This window comes from Phyllopteryx taeniolatus, chromosome 7 (assembly GCF_024500385.1).
Source record: "Phyllopteryx taeniolatus isolate TA_2022b chromosome 7, UOR_Ptae_1.2, whole genome shotgun sequence".
In the NCBI taxonomy this organism is placed as follows: Eukaryota; Metazoa; Chordata; class Actinopteri; order Syngnathiformes; family Syngnathidae; genus Phyllopteryx; species Phyllopteryx taeniolatus.
This window is the reverse complement of record NC_084508.1, coordinates 2032501-2059369: the sequence shown is the minus strand read 5'-3', so window position 1 is coordinate 2059369 and position 26869 is coordinate 2032501. Positions and strand designations below refer to the sequence as shown.

The 26869-nt window shown below is 43.2% G+C and overlaps 2 protein-coding genes across 4 annotated transcripts in view; both read left to right on the top strand.

The window, feature by feature from the left end:
• orc1 (origin recognition complex, subunit 1) overlaps positions 1 to 10539 on the top strand; it is a 54477-nt gene extending 43938 nt beyond the window's left edge. For all 3 annotated transcript variants that reach the window (XM_061780012.1, XM_061780011.1, XM_061780010.1), the window contains 3 exons: positions 4618 to 4787; positions 4853 to 4940; positions 9054 to 10539. In XM_061780012.1, coding sequence (XP_061635996.1) covers positions 4618 to 4787; positions 4853 to 4940; positions 9054 to 9248 — 453 coding nt within the window. In that variant the 3' untranslated portion in view covers positions 9249 to 10539. The remainder of the gene's footprint in view (positions 1 to 4617; positions 4788 to 4852; positions 4941 to 9053) is intronic.
• A 2593-nt stretch (positions 10540 to 13132) lies between these two features.
• The window catches only part of rfc4 (replication factor C (activator 1) 4), a 33756-nt gene continuing 20019 nt past the window's right edge, over positions 13133 to 26869 (top strand). The window contains exons 1-8 of the mRNA XM_061780490.1: positions 13133 to 13306; positions 14729 to 14854; positions 15029 to 15107; positions 17089 to 17168; positions 17296 to 17415; positions 17591 to 17734; positions 17817 to 17937; positions 23473 to 23598. Coding sequence (XP_061636474.1) covers positions 14742 to 14854; positions 15029 to 15107; positions 17089 to 17168; positions 17296 to 17415; positions 17591 to 17734; positions 17817 to 17937; positions 23473 to 23598 — 783 coding nt within the window. The 5' untranslated portion in view covers positions 13133 to 13306; positions 14729 to 14741. The remainder of the gene's footprint in view (positions 13307 to 14728; positions 14855 to 15028; positions 15108 to 17088; positions 17169 to 17295; positions 17416 to 17590; positions 17735 to 17816; positions 17938 to 23472; positions 23599 to 26869) is intronic.

The window sequence follows — 26869 nt, the reverse complement described above, 5'->3', positions numbered from 1 at the left end:
GCCCCACAGAAATATGACAACAAACTCAAGACAAAAAATTGCCAGCATGTTGCAATGGAATTGTAGGTTAGGTGTTTAAGAAGTTGATTGCAAGAGGGAAGAAGCTGTTGGAATGTCTGCTAGTTCTAGTTTACATTGATCGGTAGCGCCTGCCTGAGGGAAGGAGCTGGAAGAGCTGATATGAAGGGTCCGAGAGGATTTTGCACGCCCTTGTCATAGTTATGGCAGCGTGCAAGTCCTCAAGGGTGGGTAGGGGTGTACCGACAATCCTTTTAGCAGTTTTGATTGTCCGTTGCAGTCGGTGTTTGTCCTTTTTTGTAGCAGCACCAAACCAGACTGTGATGGAAGAACACAGGACTGATTCGATGACCGCTGTGTAGAACTGCCTCAGCAGCTCCTGTGCAAGGCCGTGCTTTCTCAGAAGCCGCAGGAAGTACATTCTCTGCTGGGCCTTTTTGAGGACGGAGTTGATGTTGATCGCCCACTTCAGGTCCTGAGAGACTGTAATTCCCAGGAAGTTGAAGGTCTCGACGGTTGACAGAAGGCAGCTGGACAGCGTGAGCGGCAGCTGTGGCGAATGATGCCTCCTGAAGTCCACGATCATCTCTACAGTCTTGAGCGTGTTCAGCTCTAGGTTGTGTCGGCCGCACCACAGCTCCAGCCGCTCCACTTCCTGTTGATATGCAGACTCATATCCTTGATGAGGCCGATGACAGTGTTGTCATCTGCAAATTTCAGGAGTTTGACAGCCAGGTGCGCTGAGGTGCAGTCGTTCGTGTAGAGAGAGAAGAGCAGCGGAGAGAGGACACAACCTTGGGGCACCCCAGTGCTGATGCTGCGTGTGGATGAGGTGGCCTCCCCCAGCCTCACCTGGTTTGTCCTGCCCGTCAGAAAGCTGTAAATCCACTGCCAGATGCCAGGTGAGACGCTGAGCTGGAAAAGCTTGGATGAAAGGAGTTCAGGGATGATGGTGTCTAACGCTGAGCTGAAGAACACGAACAGGATCCTTGCGATGCCAAACCACATTCTGCACGTGTTAGAAAAGTGTGGCTTCGTAGTAAAAGAGTGCGGGTACTAGACTGGCCTGCCTGCAGTCCAGACCAGTCTCCCATTGAAAACGTGTGGCAGGTGAGACGCTGAGCTGGAAAAGCTTGGATGAAAGGAGTTCAGGGATGATGGTGTCTAACGCTGAGCTGAAGAACACTAACAGGATCCTTGCGTCGGTCCCTGCACTGTTGAGGTGTTCTAGGATAAAGTGCAGTCCCATGTTGACTACATCATCCGCAGACCTGTTCGCTCGATAGCCAAACTGCAGAGAGTCCAGCAGGGGACCTGTGATGCTCTTGAGGTGGTCCAGCATGAGACGTTCAAAGGACTTCATGACCACAGATGTCAAGGCGACAGGCCTGTAGTCATTTAGACCCGAGATTGTAGATTTCTTGGGGACTGGAATGATGGTGGAGCGTTTGAAACAGGATGAAACTTCGCACATTTCCAGAGATCGATTGAAGATCTGAGTGAGGACTGGAGCGAGCTGGTCCGCGCAGACTTTGAGGCAGGATGGGGACACATGGTCTGGGCCTGCCGCTTTGTTAATCTTTTGTTGTTTGAAGATGCGTCTCACATCCTGTTCATGGATGGTTAACGCAGAAGTCAGAGGTGTAATTGTGGTCGGTGGTGTGGCTTGGTGGGTGTGAAAGTGTCCTTTACAAATCTGCAGTAGAAGGTATTAAAGTCGTCGGCTAGTGTGCTATTGTTCTCAGCTTCGGGGGATTGTCGCTTGTAATTAGTCAGCGATTGGAATGCATGCCAGACTGATTTAGAGTCGTTAGCGCTAAACTGTTTTTCCAACTTTGCTGCATAATTCCTCTTTGCAATGTTAATTTCTTTAGTCAGCTGGTTTCTAGCTCGATTATACAGGGCCCTGTCCCCGCTCTGATATGCATCCTCCTTAGCTTGGCGAAGCTGCTTAAGTTTGGCAGTGAACCACGGCTTGTTGTTGTGGAATGTGCGAAATGACTTTCTTGGTACACGCACCTCTTCACAGAAACTGATATAGGATGTGACAGTGTCCGTATATTCATCCAGGCTGCCAGCTGAATTTTCAAAGACACTCCAGTCTGTGCAGTCTAAACAGCTTTGAAGTTCCATCTTTGCTTCTTTGGTCCACTTTTTCACTGTTTTCTCTGTAGGCTTCACGCATTTAAGTTCTTGCCTGTACGTCGGTATTAAGTGAATTAAGCAGTGACAGACGAGCCCAGGGCTGCACGAGGTATAGCACGGTATGCGTATTTTAGCTTAGTATAGCAGTGGTCTAAAATGTTATTTTCCCTGGTAGGACAGTCGATGTGCTGCTTGTATTTAGGGAGTTTGTGGTTGAGTTTAGCTTTGTTAAAGTCCCCGAGAATAATGAGGGGTGAGTCCGGGTGGTTTTTTTTTCAATTTCGTTGACTTGTTTGGCGAGCATTAGCAGTGCGGCGTTCGTGTTAGCTTGAGGCGGAATATAGGCGCCAGCGAGAATGAATGATGCGAACTCACACAGCGAGTAGAATGTCTTACAGTTCAAAAACGGCAAAAAAAAAAAAGTCGCTCAATATCAAACCTATGTACTAAAAGCCAATGTGTGTGGAATTGCATTGTTAATATAGTTATTTGGGACTGTTTCATCACGTCGAATGGTTTATATGTGCCTGTTTTAAGCTTGTAGCCTTTTATTTTGAAGGCTATGCACCGGAACTCAGCATTTTCACACGAAAAGTAACTTCACACGGCAGTGGTGATTTTTTTTTTTTGTTTTAATTTTTAAATGGATGGAACCAGGAGGTTTCGTGTTTGTGATACTGTGAGACGTTTGTGTATTTTGGCCCAATTCTTTTTGATATAAAGATGCTACGGTGAAGTTTTAGCTTAACGTTAAGCTTTTTGTCATTGGCGCTTGAAGAAAAAAATGAATGCTAAAAACCACCAGCAAAAGTGCAATCAACAGTTTACCTTGTTTGCTGTCACAATCTTGGCATAGACGTATTTTATTATTTCCCAGTTGACTGAGAGTTGACTGAACTGAATCTCCGCGCGATGTAGGCTGAGCCTCGGAGCGCTTCATACGCTACACATCGTGAAAGACTCCTTTGCACAATATAATCTTATTCCAGGTGTTGCACTGAGGCGACTGGTCATTCATTTTAACAAAGTTAAGGTACTTCGCCACGGTTGAGCACAAGCACGTCTTTGTGCATATTCTTCTTCGCCGCTTCTTCTCCGGGATCAGCAGACTGAAAGCATCGAAACTGGGTACCAAATTTTTTTAATTTGAACTATTCCGGGAGAACCAGAACGTTAGTCCCGGTTCCAAACGGTTTTCGATTCTCGATGCCCAACCCGGCTCTGCAGCAGAATAACGATCCATAACACACTAGCAAGTCAACTTCTCCAATGACTTAAAAAACAAAAGGAAGGTTTTGTCGTGGCCAAGTCAAAGTCCTGACTTGAATTGGATTGAAATGCAGTGGCATGACCTCAAAAAGGCCATTCATGCTTGAAAACCCTCCATTTTTGCTGAATTCAAACAATTCTGCCAGACAGGGTGGGCCAACACATCACAGAGATGTGAAACACTCATTTCCAGTTGTAGAAAACACTTGATTTTAGTTGTTGCTGGTGAGGATGGCCCAATAAGTTGTTAGGGTTTGGGGGCCATTCCTTTTTTACACATGGCTAAGTTAACTTAATAAATGAAATCACCATGTAAAAACAGCATTTTAAGTTCACTTGGTTATATTTGTCTATTTACATTCGTTTGATGATCTTAAATATTAAAGTGTGGAAACTATGCAAAAATATAAGAATTTGAGAAGGGGGCCAAGACTTTTGCAAGGCACTGTATATATTAGTGGTGTAACCATTCAATCATATTGATGCAGGGATCTCGTTAGATGTGCATCCTACGTCTGAGACGCACAAAAATGAGCAGGGACGCATAAAACATGAGCATTCTGCGTCCATCAACGCACACTGGCGGCACGGTGGGCGACTGGTTAGAGCGTCTGCCTCACAGTTCTGAGGACCCCGGTTCAATCCCCGGCCCCGCCTGTGTGGAGTTTGCATGTTCTCCCCGTGCCTGCGTGGGTTTTCTCCAGGCACTCCGGTTTCCTCCCACATCCCAAAAACATGCATGAATTGGAGACTCTAAATTGCCCGTAGGTGTGAATATGAGTGCGAATGGTTAGTTGTTTGTATGTGCCCTGCGATTGATTGGCAACCAGTTCAGGGTGTACCCCGCCTCCTGCCCAATGATAGCTGGGATAGGCTCCAGCAAGCCCGCGACCCGCGTGAGGAGAAGCGGCTCAGAAAATGGATGGATGGCTGTATTGGGTATCTGTAAATGTTTGCATTATCAGTTTAAAAAAAAAAAAGAACATATTGTACAATGCAAATGTTTATTTGTGCATTGACAAACATACAAAACACAGACAGAAAGCTGGAACCTTCTGTACCCTAATAGTTTTTTTAATGGTAGAAACACACGGGGGACCCAAACTACCAGGATAGATAGAGAAGTTCCTGTAAAGGGCTATTTTAGTTCAATCTCAAATACTTAAGTGGTATTATTCTCCTCAGGTGGCTGCTCTGTCAGGTGACGCTCGTCGCTGTTTGGATATCTGTCGCAGAGCCACTGAGCTCTGCGAACACTCTGCTGCCAACACTTCCATCACGAGATTGGTGGGGATGAGTCATGTGATGGATGCACTCGATGAGATGTTTTCCTCCTCCTACATCACTGCCATCCAGTAAGATCCTCACAGTAATAATTCATCGCTTTGATATCGAAAGATGCCATTGTGTGTGCTTTCAGGTCTGCTTCAGTGCAGGAACAGCTCTTCCTTCGAGCTGTCATTGCAGAGTTTCGGCGGTTGGGTTTGGAGGAAGCAACCTTCCAGCAGGTAAACAACAATCACTATCTGTTGTGTTCTCCCCTTATCATTTGATGCAACAGATGAGAGAATATAAAACAACAAAAAGGTTTGCACACAGTTTGCGTTTGAGTCTTTTTTTTTTTAATCTTTATTGATCCAGGTGAGGCAATTGAGAACAGATTTTCATTTGCCTGGCAGCAGACAGCAGAGTAAAGCAAAGCAAAATAAAAGCAATTACAATTATAAAAAACCTTCATTTTGTTTGTTTGGGTTTTAGTTTTTTGGGGGTGTATCTGGGTTTTTTTTTTTTTTTTCCAAATTTGATTACCGGTGGGTAGTGTATTGGATTCAGTGTCATTGGTCTGCCCTGTTCACTGCTCCTGCAACTTTGCTCTATATTCCCAGAACTTCTCATATCATGTCCTTTGTCCCTTTACAATTTGGTTAATAGTTGTGACATACTTGTAGGTATAGTTCCAAGTGTTGTTTGCCTCCAGTGCCACGAATAATAACTACATATTTATACACGCGTGTGTTTTCTTAATCTTCAGAAGTCGTCATGCTTGTGAGTAGTAAAGATTAAAGGTCCTATATTTTGCCACTATTGTGGCATTTCGGCCGGAAGATTTATTGGCACAGAATCTAGGAATGGCAATTGATAAGAATTTAGCAATTTGGATTCTATTATCGATACTTCAATTAAATTATTTCTTTCTCTTTTTGATCCGCATTGAGGAAGCGAGTGAAATAAAATATGACGTGTGTGTGTGTGTGTACAACCCCAATTCCAATAAAGTTGGGACGTTGTCCAACCATCCATTTTCTGAGCCGCTTCTCCTCACGCGGGTCGCGGGCGTGCTGGAGCCTATCCCAGCTATCATCGGGCAGGAGGCGGGGTACACCCTGAACTGGTCGCCAGCCAATCGCAGGCCACATACATACAAACAAACAACCATTCGCACTCACAGTCACACCTACGGGCAATTTAGAGTTGTCAATTAACTTACCATGCATGTTTTTGGGATGTGGGAGGAAACCGGAGTGCCCAGAGAAAACCCACGCAGGCACGGGGAGAACATGCAAACTCCACACAGGCGGGGCCGGGTATTGAACCCCGCTCCTCAGAATTGTGAGGCAGACACTCTAACCAGTCATACACTGTGCCGCCCATTTTATCAGCAATACATTTTAATTGAATGTGACCTTAGTAAGTATATAAGCTGTACGGAAAATAGCTGAATTTTTCAAGTAATTTTCCCCCCCCCCCCCTTTTTTTTTTTTTTTTTTGTCACTTGGATTTTTGTTGATTTTATTTAACAAAAAAATACATAAACAACAATGAGCAATATAAAATAGAAACAAAAAATTTGGGTCTCAGCAGTCAATCTATTGTTTTTGTCCACATATATTCTATTTTTCCCCACTTTTTGTTCAATTGTGTCCTGCAGTCTCAGTCTGTGTTAATTTTTCGACGTGAAAGGTGGGAATCAGAACCATCTTTATTTGCCAAGTATGTCAAAAACACACAAGGAATGCGTCTCTGGTAGTTGGAGCCGCTCTAACCTTGACAACAGACAGTCAATTGACAGTGAATAGTTTTGAGACATAAAAACATAAAAACACAGTCACTGAGCCAAAAGGGGTTACTAGGAATGTGGTAATGCCGATACCATTTTATTACATTTTTTTCTTTGGACAATTGTGCAAATGATGCTGAGTCCTACAGGAATTTAGAGCAGTTTGAAATGACTAACATAACAACAGTCCTGACAGACTGTAATTTCCAGCTGAGCAAGAGAAGCTTGGAGGAGAGGAGTTCGGGGATGATGGTGTTGAACGCAGAGCTGAAGTCCACGAACAGGTAGCGGTAGGTCCCCGCGCTGTCGAGGTTTTCTAGGATGACGTGCAGTCCCATGTTGACTGTGTCATCCACAGACCTGTTTGCTCAGTAGGCAAACTGCAGGGGGTCCAGCAGGGGCCCTGTGACGCTCTTGAGATGGTCCAGCACGAGGCGTTCAAAGGACTTTGTGACCACAGATGTCAGGGTGACAGGCCTGTAGTCATTCAGACTCGAGATTGCAGGTTTCTTGGGGAGTGGGATGGTGGAGCGTTTGAAACAGGATGGTACCTCGCACAGTTCCAGAGATTTAAGATCTGTGTGAATACTGAGGCACAGACTTTGAGGCAGGATGAGGACACAAAGTCTGGGCCTGCCACTTTGTTGATCTTTTGTTGTTTGAAGATACGTCTCACATCCTGTTCGTGGATGGTCAAAGCAGGAGGGGGAGTCAGAGGTGTGATGGTGGTCGGTGTTGCGGCTAGGTGGGTGTGGGGTGGGGAAGTGTCCTTTCAAATCTGCAGTAGGTGTTGAAGTCATCAGCTAGTACTTTATTGTTCTCAGCTTGGGGGGATGGTCGCTTCTCATTGGTGAGCGATTGGAATCCACGCCAGAGTGATTTAGTCTCGTTAGCGAACTGTTTTTCTAGCTTTTACTGCATAATTTCTCTTTGCCATGTTAATTTCTTTAGTCAGCTGGTACGATTATACGGGGCTCTATCCCCACTTCGATAGGCGTCCTCTTTATCCTGGCGAGGTTGCTTAAATTCGGCAGTGAACCAAGGATTCTTGTTATTTAACATGCGAAATGACTTTGTTGTTGCATACACCTCTTCATAGAAACTGATATAGGATGTAACTGTGTCCGTATATTCATCCAGGCTGCCAGTTGAAGTTTCAAAGACACTCCAGTCTGTGCAGTCTAAACAGCTTTGAAGTTCTATCTTTGCTTTATTAGTCCACTTCTTCACTGTTTTCACCATAGGCTTCGCACGTTTAATTTTTTCCCGTATGTTGGCATTAAGTGAATTAAGCAGTGATCAGACGAGCCCAGAATAGCACGGGGGATAGCACGCTATGCATTATTTAGCGTGGTACAGGAGTGGTCTACGTTACTTTCCCTGGTCGGACAGTCGATGTGCTGCTTGTATTTAGAGAGGTCGTGGTTGACTTTAGCTTCGTTAAAGTCCCCAATGCAATGCATCCGACAGTCCTACTTAGCAACCAACTTCATAATGCTAAACAACAACTAATTTGAAAAAAAGAACGCAGTTCCTACTACAACAGCTAAGGTACACTAATTTCGAGCACAATAATCAGGAAAATTTCTCGGAAACCTACTTCGACGTAACTAAGAAAAAAAACACTCATTACATCTGTCCAAGATTCAAATGGCAAATTTACTCAATCGCCACAGGTTATTGATATAGTTTACAACCACTACAGTAGCTTATATTCATCCCATAATAAGCCGAAAAAAACCGACATTGTAACTTTTTTCAATAACGTAAACATCCCTCAATTAATTTCTAGGCTTTACACGATCAGGATTTTTGGGGCCTGTAACCGATCAGTTTAAAAAAACGACAACTGATCACCGATCCAATCACAAGATGGAACATTGTCTATTTAAATGACTTGTGCATTTACTGTATATACTTAAGTACTTAATTGCTCGAAAATTATATTGACAATAAATAATGTATATTTGTTCATCCATTTATGCCAGTGAGGCATAGTGACAGACAGAACAAATGATAAATGGTCTTCTATTAGATGGCAGGAAGTAAATGCAGTAATTAATGTATCCACTTGTTGTGACATTTTTGTTTGTTGGTGTGCCGTGAGATTTTTCAATTGTAAAGTATGTTCCTTGGCTCCATAAAGGTTGGAAATCACTGCTCTAGTCAGATCGTGGATTCTAATCAGTCAGGTCAAACCAACATTACAACTTGACAGAAATAATGGATGCTAACTTACTGTAATTAAATTACTTCACACACATCAAAACCTTAGAGCATGAGTCAACAGAACGCCGGCATGTTCGCTAGCACTAGCTTGCTAGGCTACATAATGTTTTGTTGCCTTCTTGCAAACGGTATTAAAAGTACGTGAACATACCTCAAGCAAGCCTTAAACGAACGTCCTGTCCCGAGCACCGGTGACCACCAGCACACTTTTTGCCCCATTTTGTTCTTATAAACACACGGCGCGATCCATTATTGTTGTCATCGCCATGGTAACGAGTAGGCTTTACACGGTCAGGATAAATTAACAGTCGCAACGCTTCTGTGTACCCTCCAGGTATTTCTACAGCACCAGGCTCTGTGTCGGGTGGAGGGTCTGCAGTCGATCGGTGTATCGGAGGTTCTTGCGGTCTGTCAGCGCCTGGGAGCCTGCAGGTTGTTACTGCTCGAGACGAGTCGCTTCGGTATCCTGCAGCGCGTCCGCCTTAATGTTAGCCAAGACGACATTCTCTATGCCCTGAAGTCTGACTGAAGAAGTGATTCTTTATTTTTTTTTACAATTTGTCAGATGAAGTTGAGCTTTTTAATCGTAACATCTTGCCTTTGCCCAACATGAGCTAGGCTGTATTCTTACATTAATAAAAAATTGTTATAGTTTGGCCACAGATATGTTTTCACTGTGTAATTGCAAGGTTGTATTTTCCTCCTGTTTGTTACAATGTGATTTATCCTTACTGGTTTGTCTTTTCGTTGAATGAAATGTTTCTTAATAAACTTTACACATGGTTACCGCGGTAGAAATCGTTATTAGTAAAGATAGCAAAATCCAAAAGTGTCACTGACATTTACAGTCAAGTCGGGATGTTGTGTAAAATGTAAATAAAAACAGAATACAATGATTTGCAAATCCTTTTCAACCTATAGTCAATTGAATAGACTACAAAGAAAAGCTTTTCAATGTTGAAACTGACAGTTTGTTTTTTTTGTTTGTTTTAATATTCACTCATATTGAATTTGACGCCCATAGCATATTACAAAAAAGCCGGGCCATGTTTACCACTCTGTCACATGACCTTGAATTGGACATCTTTCCCATTCTTGCTTGATGTACAACTTGCTCAACAGTCCGTTGCACTTCAAAATGTCCCACACATTTTCAATTGGAAACAGGTCTGGATTGCTGGCAGGCCAGTCTAGCCTACGAAGCCATGCTGTTGTAACACGTCCAATGTGGCATGGCATTGTCTTTCTGAAATAACCAGGGACGTCCCTAAAAAAAGACTTTGCTTGGATGGCAGTATATGCGCCTTTCCCGTCGCTGGGCATCTGCCAGCTCCCCGAGCTGCCCTTATGGGTACCTGGGCAAACTCCGTGGGGAAGGAAGCAGGCAGCACACGCCCGCTACGAACGTCCTGCGAACATCGACATACGGGCTCCGGCCGTCCTGCCTGGGAACTTTTAGTTTTTCCTCCTCCTCTTTTTTCTTCGTTCCTCATTTCCTGCCAAAGCTGTTCCCCCGTGTGGACCAGACCGAGCGAACATTCAGGAGCTCGACCAGCCTGCCTAAATTGTGTTCCACGCACATAAATCCAACTTGCGATCGACTAAAAGTACAGATTAGTGCATATTTGGGTTTAAATTAACGAGAACAGGAACCCCCAGCTATATGCATTGTCACTACATGTGCATTCCACCCTCATATCACAAGTCAGTCTCCTTTGCCAGTTTGTCTGTCCTTGGTTTTGTTTTGTTTTCTGCATTGTTTCCCTGCAGATTCCCATGTTAGATCTCATTAAATTTTCAATAAAAATTCACTACCTGTATCATTTGTGTGTGTTTGGGTCCGACAAAAGACCTCTGGTTATCGAGAACTCTTTTCTAATTCGTGGAGCAACCTTCGAATTACGAGACTGATAAAAGGTTTGTCGTCACTTTGTCCTGATGTTTTATACATCTAAAAAGTGACGTAAAAGGGATACAGATCTTCCGTTCTGCTTGACCTAACAGCCGAACAGGACAAAAAGAGAAAAAATGTATCATACATCTAAAAAAAAAATTTATATGGTAGAAAACTCAGTTGATTTCAGTACTCCTAGAAAATACTTTTCAGGGGGCAAATTCCTGCCTAAATTCTACATCAAAAATAAATTTGTTTGTTTCGAGAGATGGTGAATTTGGAGTTGTCATTTGCTGAAAGCTATAATCATCAAAATTATACATGTATAAAACAAATTATGAAATATTTCGGTGTGTGGTGCATCTCTATAATATGAGTTTCACTTTTTGAATTGAACTAAACTAAATTAAGCTTTTGACACTTTTATAATTTATTGAGATTTACCAGTATGGCAGCTTAATGCAGCCCTATGAGGGGCACAAGCCAGTGCAAACTGTAAGCCGGTCCCAAGCCCGGATAAATGCAGAGGGTTGCGTCAGGAAGGGCATCCGGCTTAAAACTTTGCCAATCAAATGTGAGCGTTCATCCAAAGAATTCCATACCGGATCGGTCGTGGCCCGGGTTAACAACGTCCGCCACCGGCGCCGTCAACCTGCGGGGCGCCGTTGGAAATTCAGCTACTGTGGGTCGAAGTCAAAGAAGAAGAAGAGGTGGAAAGCGGGTTTTTCGGCAGAAAGAGAAAAGGAAAGAACTGAATGTGGGGACTTTGAATGTTGGGACTATGACAAGAAAATCTCAGGAGTTGGTTGACATGATGATGAGGAGAAAGGTTGATATATTGTGTGTCCAGGAGAGCAGGTGGAAACGCAGTAAGGCCAGTAAGGCTAGAAGGTTAGGGGCAGGGTTTAAATTATTTTACCATGGTGTAGATGGGAAGAGAAATGGAGTCGGGGTTATTTTAAAAGAAGAGTTGGCTCAGAATGTCTCGGAGGTGAAAAGAGTATCAGATCGAGTGATGAGGCTGACATTTGAAATTGAGGGTGTTATCTGTAATGTGATTAGTGGCTACGCCCCACAGGTAGGATGTGACCTCGAGGTGAAAGAGAAATTCTGGCAGGAGCTAGACGAAGTAGTTCTGAGCATCCCAGACAGAGAGAGAGTCGTGATTGGTGCAGATTGTAATGGACATGTTGGTGAAGGTAATAGGGGTGATGAAGAAGTGATGGGTCAGTACGGCATCCGGGAAAAGAACTTGGAGGGACAGATGGTGGTAGACTTTGCAACAAGGATGCAAATGGCTGTAGTGAATACTTTTTTTCCCAGAAGAGGCACGAACATCGGGTGACCTACAAGAGCGGAGATAGAAGCACATCAGGTGGATTACATCTTGTGCAGACGATGTAATCTGAAGGAGGCTACCAACTGTTAGGTAGTGGTAGGGGAGCGTGTGGCTAGATAGCATAGGATGGTGGTATGGTGATATATATACATACATATTTATATACACACACACATATATATATATATATACATCCATCCATCCATTTTCTGAGCCGCTTCTCTTCACTAGGGTCGCGGGGGTGCTGGAGCCTATCCCAGCTGTCATCGGGCAGGAGGCGGGGTACACCCTGAACTGGTTGCCAGCCAATCGCAGGGCACATAGGAACAAACAACCATTCGCACTCACAGTCATGCCTACGGGCAATTTAGAGTCTCCAATTCATGCATGTTTTTTGGGATGTGGGAGGAAACCGGAGTGCCCGGAGAAAACCCACGCAGGCACGGGGAGAACATGCAAACTCCGCACAGGCGGGGACGGGGATTGAACCCCGCACCTCAGAACTGTGAGGCTGACGCTCTAACCAGTCGGCCACCGTGCCGCTATATATATACATATATACACATATATATATATATACACATATATATATATATACACATATATAGATACACATACATATATACACATATATATATATTTATACACATATATAGATACACATACATATATATATATATATATATATATATATATATATATATATATATATACATATATATATATATATATATATATATATATATATATATATACACACATGTATACATATATACACATACATATATATATATATATATACACATGTATACATATATACACATACATATATATATATATATATATATATACATATATATATATATATATATATATACATATATATATATATACACATGTATACATATATACACATACATATATATATATATATATATATATATATATATATATATATATATATATACATATATATATACACATATATACATATATATAGATACACACATACATATATATATATATATATATATATATATATATGCATGCCTGCCTTTGATGGGCATCGACCTTACCAACATGGCCACCGCGTAACCACGACGGTTACCCGGACTGCTTTCACTTTCATATCTATGACTGGAATCAACATTTGATTGGCTTTATAAATTCGTCACCGGAAGTTGTCACCAGGGCGGGAAAATATCCTCTTCCTGAGTAACAAGTCACAAGCTAAAAGCATCTTAGTGACTTATATTATCCAATAAATACTCCCTCCTAAAAAACAAACAACAAACGAACATAAAACAAGCTGCTGGGCTAATTCAAAGTCGGAGTTTGCACTGCATCGTTTCAGGTAAGGGAAATTTATGAAATGCTAACATGCGGCTAATGTTTTCTACTTGGTTCGCAATAGGCAAGTGAGCTGAGTGATAATTGTTGTAAGTCATCTTACAGCAATTCTCTCGCGTACCGATGGTCTTACCGGTAATTGCGAGGGCTGGGAGGGTATAGTGGCCAAAGTAATTATCAACCGTTTATGTCCGTTGTATCGAATAAACTGGTTCCGGTAGTGATGGCCAGATGAAGTCTCTTGAAGCCTTGACGCTTTCCATCCAATATGTTTTCTTTTTTAAACGCTTGATTTCCTCAGGAGGCTTCGTGTGCACACAAACCAAATGCCGATCAAAAAACCTCGATTGTCATTTGAACAATTTGCGATGGCAAGTTTTCTGTCATGTGAAAAATCACTGCAAAATGAGATATTTTTAAAAAGTAATCGGCCGATTAATCAATTATCTGAAAAATCTTCTGGCAAGTATTGGAATCTGCATTGGCCTCAAAAATCCATTTCGGTCGTGTCGAGTTATATTAACCTTTTAAGCAACGAATATTACAACATAAATGGTGAAGCAACTTATGTAGACAGAGTACAAAAATACTCACAGGATTATTCTTTATCTTAAATCCTTTAGCCTCTGTGAAAAATTAACAATAGTACTGTAACTTACTCAGTCACTTAGTTGTGAAACAGTTCGTTTATGTACACTATTTCTGTATTATACTGCCCCCTGATGTACAAGACCCACAGCAGAAGCACGATGTCCGTGGGCATTGAAGCCCCAAATCATGATGCACAAACTATTATTTATTTATATTTTATTTCATCATGGTATTTTTTGTTTTTTGTTTTAAAATAAACTACAATACTGTGGAGCACTCCATGTTGCAATTTTTTGTGGGGCGGAAAAAGATTAATGGCATTTCAATGGGGAAAGATTTGATTTGAGATTTTAATGCATCACACACACCCATCTGTGGGGGACGGTGGGTCTTGGGTGGGTGGGATTTGACTGTCAGGCAGCAGTGCCTGGCAACACCGTAGTTGTACAGTCGGGTTCACTGCCCCATACAACACTCATATCTAATTTTTCATTGTTCTAGATGTGTAAGGATTTACTTTTCTCATCTTGTTTACAGTTAGTGCTTTGTCTTTTGTCTTCTTCTCTCACTCCCTTCTAGGAACTTTGTTCTGTTCGACTGATCAACTCTGATTCTCAATAAATACCTGTTATAATACTGAGAACCCACTGATGCAGCTTAAAAACTCCACTGTGACAGTAAAACTGTTCTGGTGTAAAAGGGATACAGATGCTCCATTCTGCTTGACATAACAGCCGAACAGGACAAAAACAAAAAACAAATGTCTACGATGTTAACGGTTGTTGCTCATCTGTGTTCTACCTTTTTCTTTTGATGTTTGAACTTCCTTTTGTAGAAAACACAGAATCATGCAAGCATTTTTGAAAGGAGCAACAGTTCAAACAAGTCGACCTCAGAAAGACAAGTGTGCTTCAGGTTCCAGCATAAAGAAAGCCAAGCTTACTCCATGGGTTGAAAAATAGTATGTCAAAAACCCCACAATTAAATTTCTCCAATGTATCTTCCTATACAGTGTCATGCATTAATTGCAGACTCATGTTGAAATGACAGTATTTTTGGAACAGTGTTGTGAACATTTTAACAGCAGTACACAGAATGCTAAATGGATATTTTCTGGCTCTGCGTTTTATCCTAGTAGACCAAAGTGCATTGACGAAGTCGCCTTTCAGGAAGAAGCTGTAGCAGTGTTGAAGAAGTCACTGGAAGGAGCAGATGTAAGTTTATCACGTTCATCATGATCACAAAACCACTGTGTCGCACGTAGATGTTAAAATGACGCTTTTCAGAACACACAAATGACGTTCACCAAATATTAGTCCACATCCCCCACTTCTGTCAACACTGTACATTATTTGACAGCCATTGCAGTGCGGGCCTAAGCCTTTATGGGGCCTGAAGAAGCCCATAACATAATAACAGCCTGTAACGTAATAAATGTACCCTTTTTTTTTTCTTTTTTTTTTTTAAATGTAATGGTCCCTTAACATAATACAAGTCCTGAACCTATAACATAATTACTTTTGGCTGGTTATTATGGCTATTCTTTGCAAATGTAATAACTGAGCCCATAACATAATATACTAATATCACTTTAACTTTTTATTTTTGGATATATCTGTGAAAATGCAAACTATGTTTGTCTCTGTCTCACCCACTTTTCCTCTCTCCATGAATTTGATTTAAAATGTATTTTGATGGTTAGCATGGTCTCTAGTCCAGTCTACTGCTCCTTAGCCTTTCAAGCTATGTCCAAATGTAGTGGACATTATACAGTAGGTTCAGGACTTTTATTAGATTATTGGCCAGTTTAAGTGATGCACCACATTTTCAGGCACCAACAATGTTTGGTCAAAAGTGCATTTTTGTTTTCAGACTGAAAGACGTTTGTCGCCGAAACAAAACAGCCTATATATATACACATATATGCGCTTAAGTTTGGCAGTGAACCACGGTTTATTGTTGTTGAATGTGCGAAATGACTTTGTTGGTACACACACATCTTCACAGAAACTGATATAGGATGTAACAGTGTCCGTATATTCATCCAGGCTGTCAGCTGAATTTTCAAAGACACTCCAGTCTGTGCAGTCTAAACAGCTTTGAAGTTCCATCTTTGCCTCATTGGTCCACTTTTTCACTGTTTTCACCATAGGCTTCGCACGTTTAATTTTTTTCCCTGTATGTTGGTATTAAGTGAATTAAGCAGTGATCAGACGGGCCCAGGGCGGCACGAGGTATAGCACGGTATGCGTTTTTTAGCGTTTGTGTAGCAGTGGTCTAAAATGTTATTTTCCCTGGTAGGACAGTCGATGTGCTTCTTGTATTTCAGGAGTTCGTGGTTGAGTTTAGCTTTGTTAAAGTCTCCGAGGATAATGAGGGGTGAGTCTGGGTGTTTTTTTTATTTTTTTTTATTTCGTTTACTTGTTCAGCGAGCGTTAGCAGTGCGCCGTTCGTGTTAGCTTGAGGCGGAGTGTAAACACCGGGGAGAATGAAAGTTGCAAATTCACGCGGCGAGTAGAATGGCTTACAGCAATTGTAAATGCAGGCTTCAGTGTGTGCTGAGCTCCGTGATGTTCATGCACCATTTTTCATTGGTATGGAAGCATATCCCGCCGCCTTTTGTTTTCCCGGATAACTCCATGATGCGGTCTGCCCGGTGAAGATGGAAGCTGGGAAGCATTACGGCGCCGTCCGGTACAGCCTCACAAAGCCAAGTCTCCATAAACCACAGGGCGGCGGAACGTCCGAAGTCTTAACTGGTCTTTATCAGAAGATGAAGCTCGTCCATTTTGTTGGGTAGGGAGCATCGATTCACGAGGTGGATCGACGGGAACGGCAATCTGTATCCTCTCTTGCGGAGCTTAACTTGGATGGCGGCTCGCTTGCCTCTGTGCCTTCGCCTCCATGCGCCAAAGACCGCAGTCGCTGCCCCGGTGAGTAACTTGGGGAAAAAACTGAGCGGATTTGCGAAAGTTGGTGAAAGAAAGTCTGGGGTGGACTCCCTGATGTTTAACAAGTCTTCCCTTGTGTAAGGGAGTCGTGTAATGTCTCCAAAGACGAACGAAAAACACAACAACATAGACAATACTAGAGAACACGTAACCGAGGTGTCAACACGGGTAGGCGCCATCTTTTTAGAGAGTTCTACCATTCAAAAACTAATTTTTGCCTATTATGCTTGTGTCCCCAATTTAGCTTCCAAACTTGCTCTTCTATGGGCCACCTGGTACAGGAAAGACCTCTACCATATTAGCTGCTGCGAGAGGACTTTATGGGTGAGTGGAGCGTTTATTGTCGCTTTCAGGGGTAAACAAACGTTGCAGTTAGTTGGATTTGAAAACCAGCTCTTTTGTTTTGATTGCTGTCTTTTGCCTGATCTATTTTCTGTTTTCCTTTATCCAGTCCAGAACTGTACAAGCAGAGGGTGCTTGAGCTCAATGCCTCAGATGAAAGGGGCATTCAGGTCATCAGGGAAAAGGTCAAAAACTTTGCTCAGCTCACTGTAGCAGGGACTCTGCCAGAGTGAGGATTAACTCGTACACACTCACATCATGTAAAAATGTAAAATGTGTGTGTGTGTACACATCTTGTACAATTTACACCTACAGTAGGGCCTTGGACACCTTTTTCATGACAATGTTTTTAGCCTAAAATTCCCTGTGGTGTTTAACAAGCCTGCTATGTGCTGCATTTGTAGTGGGAAGCCATGTCCTCCTTTTAAGCTCATCATCCTGGATGAAGCTGACTCCATGACTGCACCCGCTCAGGCTGCGCTCAGGAGGACAATGGAGAAGGAGTCCCGCACCACACGTTTCTGTCTTATTTGTAACTACATCAGTAGGTGAGCATCCGCCTCATCACAGCCAAACAAAAACATCATGTCCATTTTTATCAGTGTAAGTGAATGTCTGTGTATCCTGTAGGATCATTGAGCCCTTGACTTCCAGATGTTCCAAGTTTCGTTTTAAACCACTTGCTGACCAGGTCCAAGAAGACCGTTTGTTAGAGATCTGTGGGAAGGAGAAACTCAAGTACACAAAAGAGGTAATAGAAATGCAAGAATGGTAAACCTGTAATGAATAAAAAACTTCCATAAAAATGCTAAAATACTAGCTTTCTCAGGTGAAAAATGAGACCAAGATGAATAATTGCACTTTTTTTTCATGTACCTTTTTTTATTTTGAACTATGAAAAATAATTGAAAAACAAATCTTAAGGAAGAAACCTTATATCAACTGGGTTACATAATTAAGCTCACACTTTGAAGCCGTTTATTACAGCAATTAAAAAGGGAGTTTGCAGTTTTGGAAGTCCTTGCAAGACAGTCGTTTACTGTTGTACAGTTTATTCCAATGTATAATGCATTTTTTTACAATGCATGTTTTTGCTTCTACCCATGTGATCAAAACATGAAGTATTACCTGTATTTTGTTAGTTTTTTCAAATAATTATTCTGAAGTTAAGCACATTATTTGAACATACTTTCTTTTTATTTACTTGCTCTTATTTTGAAATTCACAGCCCTACTTTTATTTAAAATGAGAAAACACACAGTTGTGCTCATATGTTTGATTACTCAGGCAGAATTTGTAAGATGTGTACAATTCTTTTAAGAAAACATGGACCAGGCAAAACATTTAATTTTATTTTAATAGAATTCAAATTAAACTGTCAAGCATTTCAGAAAAGCATTATCATTAAACAAAACATAACAAAGAAATTAATGATGGTTGTTCAGTCATCAGTCGTATTTTAAAAAAAACAAAAAAAAAAAAAAACATTTCACAAATTCTGCCTTGGTATGTAAATTTATGAGCACAATTGTATGTATATACCCCTGTCATATTGGAATGAAAGTGTAGGCTACACCTTTTTCATAACCTCAAGGTGGCATACTAGAATCAAAGTGTAAAACTTTTTCATAACCTCTAGGGGCGGTGAAATAGTGGAATGAAAGTGTACAGCTTTTTCATAACCTCTAGATGGCGGCATACATTTATAAAATGGGAAAGTTTTTCATTTTCTCCTATACCTATGTATAATGCACACTATTGACTTGACAATTTTATTAGGGAAAAAATATCCATTATACACGCGAAATCACGGTATTTGTTTATTTTTTACATAATTTGGGCTTCCACCTCATAAAACCCACAAAATCAGGAATTCAAAAAATTGGAATGCTGTGTAGAAATCAGCCCAATTTTTTAAATGTTTTAAACTTAGTGTCACACACTAATCACCTCCTAAACTCAAACCACCTTCACAGGTTTCCCCAGGTGTCATTAAATTGCTTCAGTTGGGTTCAATATGGGGAAGACTGCAGACTTGACAACTGGCCAGAAGACCATCATTGATACCCTCCATAGGATGGGTAATCCACAAAAGTTCATAGCGAAGAAGGGTGGCTGTTCACAGAGTGCTGTGTTCAAGCATATCAATGGAAAGTCTAGTGGAAGGACAAAATGTGGCAGGAGAAGATGCACCAGCAAAAGAGATGACCGTGGTCTTCAGTGGATTATCAAACAGCGAGGGTTCAAGAAGCTAGCAGAGATCCAGAAAGAGTGGAATGAGGCAGGAGTCACAGCTTCAAAAACCACCACAATCAGACTCATCCAGGAGATGGGTTACAACTGTCGGGTTCCTCGGGTCAAGCCACTTCTGCGCCTGAGGCAATGTAAGAAGTGTCTCAACTGGACTGTTGGCCATTGGTGCAAGGTCCTCTTTTCCGATGACAGTAAAGTGTGCCTTTCATTTGGGAACCAAGGTCCAAGGGTTTGGCGGAAGACTGGTGAAGAACAGAACCCAAGCTGCTTGCGGTCCAGTGTGAAATGTCCACAGTCAGTCATGATTTGGGGTGCAATGTCCAGTGCAGTTGTTGGTAAACTTCTTACCTGTAAATCCAAGGTCACAGCAACAGTCTACCAGAATGTTTTAGCTGACTTCATGATTCCTTCTGGTAAGGATCTGTATGGAGATGCATCTTCCAGCAGGACCTGGCCCCTCCCCATACTGCCAGAAGCACCAAAACCTGGTTTGATCACAGCGCTTGACTGGCCAGCCAACTCACCGGATCTAAACCCCATTGAGAATCTATGGGGTATTATCAAGAGCAAAATGAGGGGCACCAGATCCAAAAACAAAGAAGACCTGACACCAAGCATCAAGGAAATCTGGGCTTCCATAACTCCCAGGCAATGCCACAGGCTGATTGCCTCAATGCCATGGCGCATCGAGGCAGTGATTAAAGCAAAGGGATTCCCAATCAAGTATTGAAGGTTCACATCATTTCGAAAGTACCATGTTTTGATTGATTCAATGTGACACTAATCTTTCTTTTTTTTCCCTACAAAAGCTGAGAGGTAAATGGTGATTTCTTCACAGTATTCTAATTTTTTTAATTCCTAATTTCGTGGGTTTTATGAGCTGGAAACCCAAATTATGTAAAAATAAACATCCATCCATCCATCCATTTTCTGAGCCGCTTATCTTCACAAGGGTTGCGGGGGTGCTGGAGCCTATCCCAGCTATCATCGGGCAGGAGGCGAGGTACACCCTGAACTGGTTGCCAGCCAATCGTAGGGCACATACAGACAAACAACCATACGCACTCGCGTTCACACCTAGGGGCAATTTAGAGACTTCAGTTAACCCACCATGCATGTTTTTGGGATGTGGGAGGAAACCGGAGTGCCCGGAGAAAACCCACGCAGGCACGGGGAGAACATGCAAACTCCACACAGGCGGGGCCGGGGAATGAACCCGGTCCTCAGAACTGTGAGGCAGACGCTCTAACCAGTCGGCCACCGTGCCTCCTTAAAAATAAACTAATACCTGAAATTATTTAAATTGTGGGCCCTAAATCTAATAATCTATTAAAGTTTAACTTCCATCCATTTTCTACCACTTATCCAAGGTCAGGTCGCGGGGGCAGTAGCTTTAGCAGGGACGCCCAGACTTCCCTCTCCCCAGCCACTTCATCCAGCTTTTCCGGGGGGATCCCGAGAGGTTCCGAGGCCAGCCAAAAAACATAGTCTCTCCAGCGTGTCCTGGGTCGTCCCTGGGGTCTCCTCCCAGTGGGACATGCCCGGAGCACCTCACCAGAGAGGAGTCTGGGAGGTATCCAAATCAGATGCCCCAGCCACCTCATCTGGCTCCTCTCAATGTGGAGGAGCAGCGACTCTACTCTGAGATCCTCCCGGATGTCCGAGCTTCTCACCCTATCTCTAAGGGAGAGCCCGGACACCCTGCGGTGGAAACTCATTTCGGCCGCTTGTATCCGGGATCATGTTCTTTCGGTCACGACCCACAACTCGTGACCATAGGTGAGGGTAGGAATGTAGAGTGACCGGTAAATTGAGAGCTTCGCCTTTCGGCTTAGCTCCTTCTTTACCACAACGGATCGATAAAAAGTCCGTATCACTGCAGACGCCGCACCGCCTGTCGATCTCCTGTTCCATTCTTTCCTCACTCGTGAACAAGACCCCAAGATACTTGAACTCCTCCACTTGGGGCAGGATCTCATCGCCGACCTGGATGGGGCACGCCACCCTTTTCTGACTGAAGACCATGGTCTCAGATTTGGAGGTGCTGATTCTCATCCCAGCCGCTTCAGACTCGGCTGCGAACTGCTCCAGTGAGAGTTGGAGATCACGGCTTGGTAAAGCCAACAGAGCCACATAACCTGCAAAAAGCAGAGCTGCAATTCTGAGACCACCAAACCGGACCCCCTCTACGCCTCGGCTCCGCCTTGAAATTCTGTCCATAAAAGTTATGAACAGAATTGGTGACAAAGAGCAGCCTTGGCCGAGTTCAATCCTCACCGGGAACGAGTCTGACTTACTGCCGGATATGCGGACCAAACTCTGACTCCGGTCTTACAGGGACCGAACAGCCCATATCAGGGGGTTCGGTACTGCATACTCCCGAAGCACCCACTGCAGGACTCCCCGAGGGACACGGTCGGAAGTCTTCTCCAAATCCACAAAACACATGTAGACTGGTTGAGCGAACTCCCATGCACCCTCAAAGACCCTGCCGAGGGTGTAGAGCTTGGCCACAGTACCAATCAGCTGCTTCAGCAGTCCCACAGGCCAAAAAGGCCCGATAGGACTCCTTCAGCTTGAAGGCATCCCTCACTGCTGGTATCCCCCAACGGGTTCGGGGATTGCGGCCACGACAGGCACTGACCACCTTACGGCCACAGCTCCAGTCGGCCGCCTCAGCAATACAGGTGCGGAACATGGTCCACTCGGACTTAATGTCCCCCGGGACGTGGGTGAAGTTCTGCCGAAGGTGGGAGTTGAAACTCCTTCTGACGGGATTCTGCCAGACTTTACCAGCAGACCCTCACAATATGTTTGGGCCTGCCAGGTCGGGCCAGCATCTTCCCCCACCACCGGAGCAAACCCACCACCAGGTGGTGATCAGTTGACAGCTCCACCCCTCTCTTCACCCGAGTGTCCAAGACATGCAGCTGGATGTCCGATGACACGACCAAAGTCGATCATCGAACTGCGGCTGAGGGTGTCATGGTGTCGCGTACACGTATGGACACCCTTATGTTTGAAGCTGGTGTTCGTTATGGACAATCCGTGATGTGCACAGAAGTCCAATAACAGAACACCACTCGGGTTCTGATTCGGGGGGGGATTCCTCCCCCCTCACGGCCCTCCAGGTCTCACTGTCATTGCCCACGTGAACATTGAAGTCCCCCAACAGAACGATGGAGTCCCCAGTGGGAGCACCCTCCACACCCCCTCCAAGGACTCCAAAAAGGGTGGGTACTCTGAACTGCTGCTTGGTGCATCGGCACAAACAAGAGTCAGGACCTGTGTCCCCACCCGAAGGCGGAGGGAGGCTCCCCTCTCGTCCACCGTGGTGAATCCCAATGAACAGGTGCTGACCCGGGGGGCAATAAGTATACCCACACCTGCTGGGTGCCTCTCACCGTGGGCAACTCCAGAGTGGAAGAGAGTCCAACCTCTCTCAAGAAGACTGGTACCAGAGCCCAAGCAGTGTGTGGAGGCGAGCCAGACTACATCTTGTCGGAACTTCTTGACCTCACACACCAGGTCAGGGTCCTTCCCTGCCAGAGAGGTGATGTTCCACCTCCCTAGAGCCAGCTTCTGTAGCCGATGTCCCGCCTTGGGCCACCGCCCAGCTCACACTGCACCCGACCCCTATGGCCCCTCCCAAAGGCGGTTAGCCACGTTACCCTTTCGAGCTGTTTCCGGCCGGGCTCCGTGTGTGCAGGCTCGGCCACCGAGCGCTCGCCTTTGAGCCAGAGGGGTGCCCGGGTGACCGGCGTCTGGGCAAGGGAAAACGTCCTGACGTCATCGGGGTTTTTGGGGTTATATTTTTAATATATTTATATTACCGCACCCAGCGAGTTGAGAAAAATATCAATCTCAACAATTAGTCGACGACGACTCAACTGTCATCACCTGAGCGTCGACTCCAAAAACACTGTAGTCGTTCAACCCCTAGTTTATACTCTGTGTTGAATTATTCATGTGCTGCGTATGCAATGGTTTAACTTTTCTATTTTTATTTGATGTGTGTTGCCCATCGATCTAGAGTATATTAGCACTAGTGAAGGTGTCAGAGGGAGATCTGCGGAAAGCCATCACCTTCCTCCAGAGTGCCGCCCGCCTCAATGTCAACAATGAGATCACAGAACTTGCTGTCATCGAAATAGCGGGGGTGAGATGTGATTTTATTTTTTATTTTTTTATTTTTATTATTATTATTTTTTTTAGCTCTTCTTGCTCTTGTGCTGGCTCAAGGTAAGACGGCAAACTCGACATTCATCTGCTGCACAATGTGGAACCCAAACTTCTCCATCGGAAGTTGAGGAAATAATCCTTTTTCATGGTTAAACTCTTCTCATCATAAAAACATTTTCAACTGTACAGGCAATGTTTTAACATTCTTAGCAAGCGCAGCTGCATATAATCAACTACAAAGTAAAAACAAAAAATTATTTTAATGATGAATGAGAGGAAAGCAACCAAACCCAATGCAACCACAGGGAAAACATACCTCTGCACACAGGTCCAAGCCCAGATTACAACCAAGAAACGTTTGACTATTTGGTAGATATGCTAAGCAAATACCTTACCATCAGTGTTGGGGAGTAACTAATTACATGTAACAAGGTTACGTAATTTAATTACATAATTTATGTCATTGTAATCCATTACAATACTGGGATATGTGTCGTTGAATTACAGTTGCGTTTAGAAATTTCCGTGATTACAATTGTAGTCACATTTGAAAAATAGCCGCATTTCCCCATCACTTCCTCCTTGTAAAGCCGATGCTTGTGATTTGCTCTCTCTGGTCATGTGCCATTCTGCTCGTCTCAAAAATGTCACATCTTTCCAAATATGACATTGAAGCACCACCTTGTGGTGCAATTTAATAGTTTGTCTGAGATTTTGAAAAGCTTAGACAAAGTTGCACTTTTGAACACCAAAAAAAAAAAAAAAAGTTTACTTTTGAACAGTTCTCAATGGAATATTCACTTATCTGGATTGTCATATGAAGCGATATTGTCGAAATTTTGTCATTAGGTTAATATGGTGTGGTGATTTTCCACATGCTGTACACCGGGGGTGGCAAACTAATTTTCATTGCGGGCCACGTCGTATTCGTGTTTTTTCTCAGCGGGCCATTTTGACTGTGAAATATTAATTAATAATCACCTTCTCATATTATTACGTACGCACACCAAATTGATTAACACTTTTGAAATCAGAAGTCAATTAAAATAATTTGTTCAACTATTGCACGATTTTTAAACAGGGGTTGTTAACAAAAAGTTGCTTGCAATAGCTCAACATTATTAAAAGGGAAGACAATTTGTGAACTACAGTGGGCCAACATTTTTGTCATTTGAAAGTTAGGCACAGAAACATCATAAAAGTCAGTCTAATCTTTCAGATTAAATACTGGTGTAACTCAAGGTTAAGATAAAAAAAAAAATTTCATAAGGGGCACTACATTATTTCACTCAGCACTTGGCCAAAATCCCGGAAAGCGTGGTTCAGAGATTGCTAGAAACAACGGTAAGTTAGTAGTGCTTTAGCTTGTGTGCCTGTGCATCTGCATTTTATTTATCATCTTTCATGAAATATTGATAGATATTATGGATGTTTGGATTTAGACGAATATTGCACTAAACATTTTTTCTAATCCAAGTTAGTTTAATTTCTTTCAGGCAACCTCGATGTTACTGTCCAGTATCCAATCTACGAGATGAAACTAGATGAAAGTTGGTGACAGTGCCTCAGTCATGGATAAAAGAGTCATTATAGCTCATCAAATTAATTATGTTTGCACAATGACAAGGAAAAAGCCGTTTTGTAAAAACGAGTATGAACAAGAAATAATCATTGCCAAGGTATAAATCTCCTAAATTGTATCGCATCCATAAAACTATATATTACTCTATGAAAAAAAATTTAGTTCGCCCACTGTAGTTATCAGTGGCTCAATTTTGGTACAGATTTTAGCAAGAAACATGAAGTAGATGCACAGGGTTTGCTATAGCGGATCTCATATAACGATATGGCGGGCCGGACCTGGGCCCGGGCTTTGAGTTTGACACCTGTGCTGTACAAATTATTGCAAAAAAACCCACATTTTTTTATTATTTACATTTCATCATGTTTTGTCATCAATTTATTATTTGTATAAAGAGGACATATGTAGTTACCATATTTTCACAACCATAAGGCACACTTAAAAGTCTTAAATTTTCTCCAAAATGGACGGGGCGCCTTATGTGTGCACCAAGTTCCAAAATCTGTAAATGTTGTTGTCGGACTTTAATGAGCGCACCACTTGACTGACTGGGAGCATTTCCTGCCGACACGCTGCTTATATAGAGGAAGGCGGACATGACTGAGGACAGCATGTGGACGTTAAAGGGGGAAGGGTGCGCGTGAAGGAGGACGCTAAAGGCACGCCCCCAGTCGGTATATAGCGCCGGTATGTGCATTGTGCAAAACATTGGGTGGCTAAGGACCCCCGAAAATGACTGCGGTCAAGCCAGCCTCCACTTGTAAAGTAGCAATCAAGCCAGCCGCCCCTAATTTTGGTCATACTAGGCATTACGGTAATAGGTCGCCAACTCGCGGTGAAAGCCACCTTCAAAATAATCGCTCCCCAATAATACGGCTGTCAGTGCTCTTCGGTTAAGGAATGCAACAAGCAAGGTTCATTTGAATCTTGAGATGCATTAACAAATGTAGTTTATTTGATATCTTCTGAAAAATAAATGGTAACTGGACTGCACTTCTTCTTCTTTTCCTTTCCCCAATAGGGGTCGCCACAGCGCGTCATCCTTTTCCATGTAAGCCTATCTCCTGCATCTCGAACACCAACTGGCCTCATGTCTTCCCTCACGACATCCATCAACCTTCTCTTGGGTCTTCCTCTCGCTCTCTTGCCTGGCAGCTCCATCCTCATCATCCTTCTACCAATATACTGACTCTCTCTCCTCTGGATGTGTCCAAACCATCCAAGTCTGCTCTCTCTAACTTTGTCTCCAAAACATCGAACCTTGGCTGTCCCTCTGATGAGCTCATTTCTAATTTTATCCAACCTGGTCACTCCGAGCGCGAACCTCAACATCTTCATTTCCGCCACCTCCAGCTCTGCTTCGTGTCGTCTCTTCAGTGCCACTGTCTCTATTCTGTACATCATGGCTGGCCTCACCACTGTTTTATAAACTTTGCCCTTCATCCTAGCAGAGACTCTTCTGTCACATAACACACCTGACACCTTCCTCCACCCGTTCTAACCTGCTTGGACCCGTTTCTTCACTTCCTGACCACACTCTCCATTGCTCTGGACGGTTGACCCCAAGTATTTCAAGTCCTCCACCCTTGCCATCTCTTCTCCCTGTAACCTCACTCTTCCCCCACCACCCCTCTCATTCATGCACATATATTATGTCTTACTTTGG